The following is a 7,857-nucleotide window of genomic DNA, read 5'->3' on the forward strand; positions in this document are numbered from 1 at the left end:
ATTGACTTTATTCTGTGGGATCAACTCTTCATGGCCAATTCCTCCTCTGTCACTGAGTTCTTACTGCTGGGCTTCTCCAGCCTTGGGGAATTGCAGCTTGTCCTCTTTGCGGTCGTTCTCTGCCTCTATTTGATTATCTTGAGTGGAAACATCATCATCATCTCGGTCATTCATTTGGATCACAGCCTCCACACACCCATGTACTTCTTTCTAGGTATTCTTTCTATCTCGGAAATCTTCTACACAATTGTTATTCTGCCCAAGATGCTTATCAACTTATTCTCTGTACTCAGGACACTCTCCTTTGTGAGTTGTGCCACCCAGATGTTCTTCTTCCTTGGTTTTGCTGTCACTAACTGTCTGCTTCTGGGAGTGATGGGTTATGATCGTTATGTTGCCATCTGCCAGCCTTTGCAATACACTGTTCTCATGAGCTGGAGAGTATGTGGACAACTGGTAGCAACTTGTATTATTAGTGGCTTCCTAATATCTCTGGTGGGAACAACTTTGGTCTTTAGCCTCCCTTTCTGTGGCTCCAACAAGGTCAAGCACTACTTTTGTGATATTTCACCAGTTATCCGTCTCGCCTGTGCTGACAGCTACATCAATGAACTGGTCATCTTCATCTTCGGGGTCTTGGTGCTTGTTGTGCCCTTGATATTTATCTGCATTTCTTATGGCTTCATTGTCCACACCATTCTGAAGATCCCATCAGCTGAAGGCAAACAAAAAGCCTTCTCCACCTGTGCATCCCATCTCATTGTAGTCATTGTCCATTATGGTTGTGCTTCCTTTGTCTACTTGCGACCCTCAGCCAAATATACTTCGGGCAAAGATAGGCTGGTGACAGTAGCCTATACCATCATCACCCCACTGTTGAACCCTATGGTATACAGCCTCAGGAACAAAGATGTGCAGCTGGCTATTCAGAAACTGATTGGAAAGTCTGGGTTTTCTCTTAAGACTCTATAATCAGAATACTTTCGAACAGTAGGGACACCATTAGACCAATTGTGTCACAATTATTTAAATCATGAGATTATCTAGTCTATTTAACTGTGAGGCCTTGGATTGTTTGACATTTGGGCCTACATGTTCTATGTAAAGCAGAGATAGCAATATTTTCTTCCTGGAGTCATTGTAATTGAGATTACAAAATATCTGGCAATAGAGTATAACTCTCCTCCTCTTTCCATTCTTCCTCTGGATTTAAAGTCCTCAAAAAGGTCTTAGCAGCCATCATTTTTTGCCCTATACTTGTCTTGTTTGACCAAAATGTCTGATTGCACTCTGTTTAAGGTTATGTCCAGCTTAAAATGAGGAGTCCAGGCCTGAAGGTGGCTTAGATCTAGTGGTATGACATGGCAGGGAAAACTGCACCATATGGGCAATTAGATGATTTAAAACTGGACACTGGTTAGGTCATGACTGAAGCTTTGACTCTTCTCTGAGTCTAAATTCTAATATATGGAAAGTAGGGATAATGTAATTTTCCTGTTCTACGTCGTGGGGATTTTATTTGTATCTCATAAATAGTATAAAAGAAAGTGTAAAAGCAGTGCAAAATGTGAAACTACATACAAAGTAGAACTCATATCAAGCAAGTTTTGCATAACTGAGAGGATTTTATTTCTTTCAAGTTCTTCAAAACAGGTATTTTGGAATGGCTTTTCTGACTGCTCCTTCGAACCACTTCTTACATAACATAGAAGTTATGCTATGTAACATAGAAGTTATGCTACATAATGGAATGGAAAACAATATTCAACCATTCTGTCCCATCTCAGGCTAAAGGTATCGACATGGTTTTCCACACTGAATTTATTAGGAAGAGGAAGCTACTCAATTTCAAATTTATCAAGCGAGTATATAAGATTTGAGAGAGAAGTACTTTGATGATCATCTGGTTCAATCTCTGACCTGTCACAGTAACACTTCTCCACTGATTGGGCATCAACGACCTTACAAAATATGTGTTCCCATTGCACTCAGCTCTTACTATTATTCCCTCTCATTTCAGTTGATGTTTGCCTCTGCTTTTCACGCATTCTATCTCTTGTGTCATACAGTAAGTTGAGTCCTGATTCCCAGATGTTTGAGACAGTTATGATGACAACCTGAACGTTTTCCATAACTTATGTGACCTGAATTTCAGATGCCTCACTATCCTGGGTGCAGTTCTCTAGCTGTGCTGTAGATTATCAGTTTTCTTGTAAAAGAATAATGAATAAAACTGAAGTTCATACTTCATGTGCAGCCTCTTTTTTCTGGGGTATAATATAACTGTATTCTTTTTCTTTTCTGTTAACCTTATTTAGATTTTCAAACTAAAATGTGTCAAATCACAAATAATGTTTTGCTTATATTTAAAAACTGTAACCTCTGTTTCTATTTTTACTCGCCTTTCATTTTGGCCTGATTTTTATTTATTTTATTTTTACTTATTTTCTTTTTCATAGTTAATAATTAAAGGCATTTCAAGTACAACTTGGGTTATTGCCATTGTTTTCTTGTGTTCTTTTTTTTTTCCAGTGGGTTTATATTTTCTCATTTATTGACCAAATAGTTATTTAGGAATGGAATATTATGTATTATAGTTAGTATTCATGCTGATATTAAATTAAAAATCTTCTGTTATTTATTCTAGTTTAGTTTTGTGTAGTGGCTGAGAATGTGAATTGACAGTCTATTTTTACAAATTATTTATTTGTTTATTAATGGTTTCTTATGAATTATGCTCGCAGTGAAGCACACTCCATTTAAGTTAAATTGGTAGCTGTAGATGTTATATTATTTTTGTGAATTAAATTGTAATTAAACTATTTTAGTACACTATATTGTTATTGTGTGTATATGACCTGTCATGCGTTTCATAGTGCTGAATTAAAATGCTTCACTGCATTTTAGAGCCTTATTAGAGTTTTCATTACACTTCTAACAACATTGATGTTGAATTTTGTTGTGAAATCTTTTATTACATACCAAATAAACCTCTTGGGATTTAACATGTATTTCTACCTATAAATGCACTAAAATAATAGCAGATGTATTAAAAAATACATATAAGCCATCATCAAGAAGGTAAACAGGAGAAAACACAGGGGAGACATCAAAACAATTATAGAAGCAAAATAAAAGGATGATTGATATGGTTGTAAGAGAAAGAGAGAAAGTTGAAAACACACCTGCAAAATGGGGAAGCCAACCAGTTCACAATGACTAACTGTATCTGGACATTCTTGTCAAAATTGGGTCACCCAGATGATATTGGGAGGAGTAAGATTGGTTTACTATCTGAATAAGGAACTCAAATTCTCCATCAATGCTTCTCAAATCATCTGCAGTTAAGAACCAGTTTCTTTTTACATTTCATAGAAGGCCAATACTTCAGTAAGATACGATAAAAACTACTAGGAAAAAGAAATGAAAAGCATCTGAGCTATTCTATACTCTGTTCCAAAAAGTGTGTCTGATTGTGTGCTTGTATGTCTCAGTAATATCAAATTTTATAATAGTTGCTTACCTCTGGTAAGTAACAAAAATGTAATGTAGTTTCTATACCTGTCTCATTACAAGCCAATAACAATAAGCTCATAGATCAGCACTAGACCGCCGACTCCCACCGGAGTAACATCGCTTTGTATCTGTTGCATGCCAGGTTAACACGGGAGGTTAACTTTTATGGCAGTTAAACTAAGGACTTCTGATTTCAAACACTTGGTAGAACAGAGGCAAATGTAAGGGGCTGTACTTCAAGCAGAGGATTAAATGTGAGTGGTTTCATACTATGAGGCACCACCAGCCTCTTTCCCAACACTCAGACCCCAGATTGACAGTCAATCTTACACCTTTCACTTAGGTAGCAGGAGTGTTTCTTTCTGGAGAAGGTAATGAGAAGTTAGGAGTAATTTCAACAAAATGAATAGCGTTGCTCTGGCTGACTTCTGGGTAGGAGCCCACCAGTTCACAAGGTCTACCATGTGTAGAGAGCTTCAAACAGGCTTTTTAGTGCTGTGGTCTGGAATATATTTGAACATCCAAGAGTTATCAGACATTTGAAGAAGCCTTTAACATGAAACACAGATACCTAAAGATAAGAGAGAATCCCCTGGGGGATATACAGGAAATGCATAGAATCAAAAATAATTGATATCTTCATATAAAATATATTGGAACCATGAAAGAAGAACAGTATATCATATACACTTTTTAATTAAAACACAAACACACAGAGAAGTGCACAAATTATAATGAACACATCAATTAATTATCACAAAGTGAATATGTATAGGTCAAAAAATACAATATTCCAAACACTTCATTAGCCACTACCTTTTCTCCAACAGAAACAACATTCATGGCTTCTAATATCATGCATCAGTATTTTCATGCCTTCACACTTTATAACAATATATTTACAGAGCTATATTCCCTAGTATTATTATTTTCTTTTACTCCAGTTTCTCTTTTGTATCTTTTCTGTTATAGCCTTATCCATCAAGTTTATTGTCTTATGTTCCTCCAAGTTTAACCTTCATTTATGAAATAATTTTTCTTTCATTTCCAACTGCTTCCTAATCTATCCCCTCTCTTTTCTAAACTTCTTATCTTCTATTCACTCTTGACTGAGTTTATGATTCTGATCTTTGCTATTATTTTGTATTTTCTATCACTTCTTTAACTTCTTTGACCTCATTTTGAAATATTTGGTTAGAGTTTTCATCGATGTTGAAGTCATATCTTCCCGGCTATTGCAAGTTGTGTTCCCTGGGAAGCATACTCTGAGATTGCTTGACATATAGAGTATTTGTTAATAAATACATGTATTTATACAGATTAACACCTGTGGAATGTGGCGGGAAGTACTGGGTACAGAGAGAGGTCAAGCCGAATGCGCTCCTAGTGACAACCTCAGCTGACCCAACAGTGAGCTCCGTAGCTGGAATGACCATTCAGAGGCGTCCTGAGCTGGGCCACGATGGCCAGGGCTTTATTAATCTGCATAATTTTGTTTGGGTGTAGTCTGCTCTACGAAGCCTGTTACTTTGGAGAAGGTGTCTGTGTTGCTGACACAATGACTAAGTTGACAGCTAACGTCTGCCTACTGACAGAGCTACTATCAGCTGGGAGGCAACAAGTCCTTTATTTGAAGGAGAACCTGGGCAGGATATCTTGGTTTTCACTCTGTAGGTGCACAGCTATTCTCTATAGTAATGTTGCACTGCTGAAGATTTTTTTTTCTCATAATATCTTCATATGAAATACAGGCATGATCTTTTCCTGAACTCATGTTTAGTGAGATTAGTTTTCATGTACTCTTGTGAGGGTAGGATAGTATTCCTAGTTTTGCAGCTGTTGAGCTCCCTCTTGTGTTGTCATCAGAAAGTATTCAACGGTTAATCGGAACCTCTAAACATTCCTTGTTTTGGTTAATAGCAAATCAGCCAAGGACATTTTAAGTTATTACCACCGGCACTTGTTTTTTGTTGTTCTTGTTGTTCTCCCTATATTAGTACTTCCAGAAGCTGTTCTTTTGCTCTTCTTTGTTTATCGTCATTTCTAATACTGTACTTAGAGTTCCTTGTGTGTATTTTGTTAATTAGATTTTTAAAAAACATAGTCATGAGGGTTTTTAATTTCCCTTTTACATTCACTTTTTTCCTTATTTTAATTAAGGAGGAGTTTACATTTAAAAATTTAACTATTTTAAGTATCAGTTATTTGAGGTTTTACAAATACATTCACCCATTTAACCACCTCACCAATCAAGAAATACTATATCTTCATCACATCCAGAAGTTATCTCATGCGAGTTTCCAGATGACTCCTTACCCAGAGACAACACAGAATTTGATTTTTATCAATATAGTTCAGTTTACACTTCCTGAATTTGAGATACATATAATATTATAGTATGTACTCTTGTGTGTCTAACCTCTTTCAGAAAACCTAATGCTTATGAGATTCATCTATCTTACTGCATATAAAATAATTTGTCTTTTTATTGATGTATTCACCTGAATGGATATGCAAAAATGTATTTATTCATTTATCTGTTGATAGACATTTGGTTCATTCTAATTATTGGCTGTTATAAATAAACCTGCCATAAACATATTTTGAACAAATCTGCTGTGGACATTAGTCCTCTCTCTTAGATGTTTAGCAGTAGCACTTCTGGGGTCATGAGGTAGGTATACATTTAACTCCATAATATGATTCCCAAATGTTTTCCAAAACGGGTACACCTCATAACTTTCCTACCAGCTGCTTCACATTTTCTCCAACTTTTGGCACTGCCTGTTTTATTTTCCTGTATTTTTAATATATTAGTAATTCTAGTGAGGGTAAGTAGTACCTCATTTAGTTGTATTCTGCATTAGCCTGATATCTAATTATGTTGAACATTCTTTTATCATTTGCCTATTGACTATTCATTTGTTTTCAGTAAATTGCCTTTGTCTTCTGCTCATAAGATTATTTTAAAATTATTGAATCCTATTATATATATGTTCTGAATTAAGTTTGTTTGGAACACATATGTGCTATGAATATTCTCCCCAAGTCTGTGACTTCCATTTCTATTATTTAAGTAGTGTCTTTTAATGAGGGCAAGCTTTATATAATTTTGATTAATTAAATTTAAAATTGTTTTATTTTATATTTAGTACTTCTTGTGTCTTGTCTAATAAACATTTTCCTAAACTGAAATCAAGGAAACATTCCCTTATATTTGCGCCTAGAGCTTTATAGTATTAGCTCGTATGTGTGGTGCAGGTTCATTTGTTTATGTTTTATGTCTTAATCAAATATATTGAGACATAACATATACAATAAAAGACACCAATTTTAAGTGTATATTTTGATGTTTTGACATATATGTAGAAACAAGTAACCACCACCATGATCAAGATATAGAACATTTCTTTGCATGTAAGACAGAAACAAAGGGTTATCGATGACAGTTTCTACCCTATATCAGGCTCAGCCTCCAATGTGTTTCTGCATTATATTTGTATTGTACTTTATTACTTATTCATACAGATAAGTAATTTCAAGTTAAAAGAGAATTTTTTGTTTTTTTATATTATCCCTTCTTGCAATGCTTTTCTATTAAAGTCAGATACAGGGAAATCTTTAACTCCAGACTTACCTAAAGCAACTTTTCTACTGATTTCAAATGTGTTAAAAGTCATACAACAGAATATCCAGTCTGTATTTGTTTTAAAATACTTAAAAAAATCAAGAAATGTTTATTAAGCTACACCTTAAAAGACAGTTTAGTATTAGTGTAAAGATGAACAAATAGATTAATGGAACAAAATAATATTCAGAAATAGAAACACATACATATAATTTTCTACAAGGCCCTCAAGGCAATGTATTATAAAAATGATATTGAAAATGAAAAAAGATATAGAACATTTCCATTACCCCAAAATTTTCTCACATGCTCCATCCTGTTGTGCCCTGTATACCGCCATCAGCCCCAGGAAACCAATGATTTGCTTTCTATTGCCAGAATTTAGTTTGACAATACAAGAATCTTATCAGAATAAAATAACCTTTTGCTTTCTAACTTTTTATCACTAAGCATACTTTTGAGGTTTATCCATGTTGTATGTAACTTCGCAGTTCATTCTTTTTATACCATTGTGTACATATACACAATGTGTTTTATTTTCTTACACTCCCAACAGAAACGTATGAGAGTTACCAGTTGCTTAACATTCTCAACAAACTGTGTTAGTCTTAATTTCATATAGTAAGTAGATGCATAATTGCATCCAATTGTGGTTAGAATTTAAATTTTTTTGATGACTAAAGACACTGAATATATTTTGGTGTGTGTATATT

At 34.7% G+C, this 7,857-nt stretch overlaps 1 protein-coding gene across 1 annotated transcript; it reads left to right on the plus strand.

Moving 5' to 3' along the window:
- The first annotated feature begins 30 nt into the window (after nt 1-30).
- Nucleotides 31-972, plus strand: LOC108522974 (olfactory receptor 10R2-like). The gene has a single exon (XM_017863439.1). It carries the CDS (start codon nt 31-33, stop codon nt 970-972), a length of 942 nt encoding a protein of 313 aa, XP_017718928.1.
- The last annotated feature ends 6,885 nt before the right edge of the window (nt 973-7,857 follow it).

This window comes from Rhinopithecus bieti, unplaced genomic scaffold, assembly GCF_001698545.2.
Source record: "Rhinopithecus bieti isolate Rb0 unplaced genomic scaffold, ASM169854v2 scaffold_69716, whole genome shotgun sequence".
NCBI lineage: Eukaryota > Metazoa > Chordata > Mammalia > Primates > Cercopithecidae > Rhinopithecus > Rhinopithecus bieti.

Excerpts from the sequence above, each read along its gene's own strand:
- LOC108522974 (XM_017863439.1), top strand. The coding sequence starts at position 31 with ATGGCCAATTCCTCCTCTGTCACTGAGTTCTTACTGCTGGGCTTCTCC.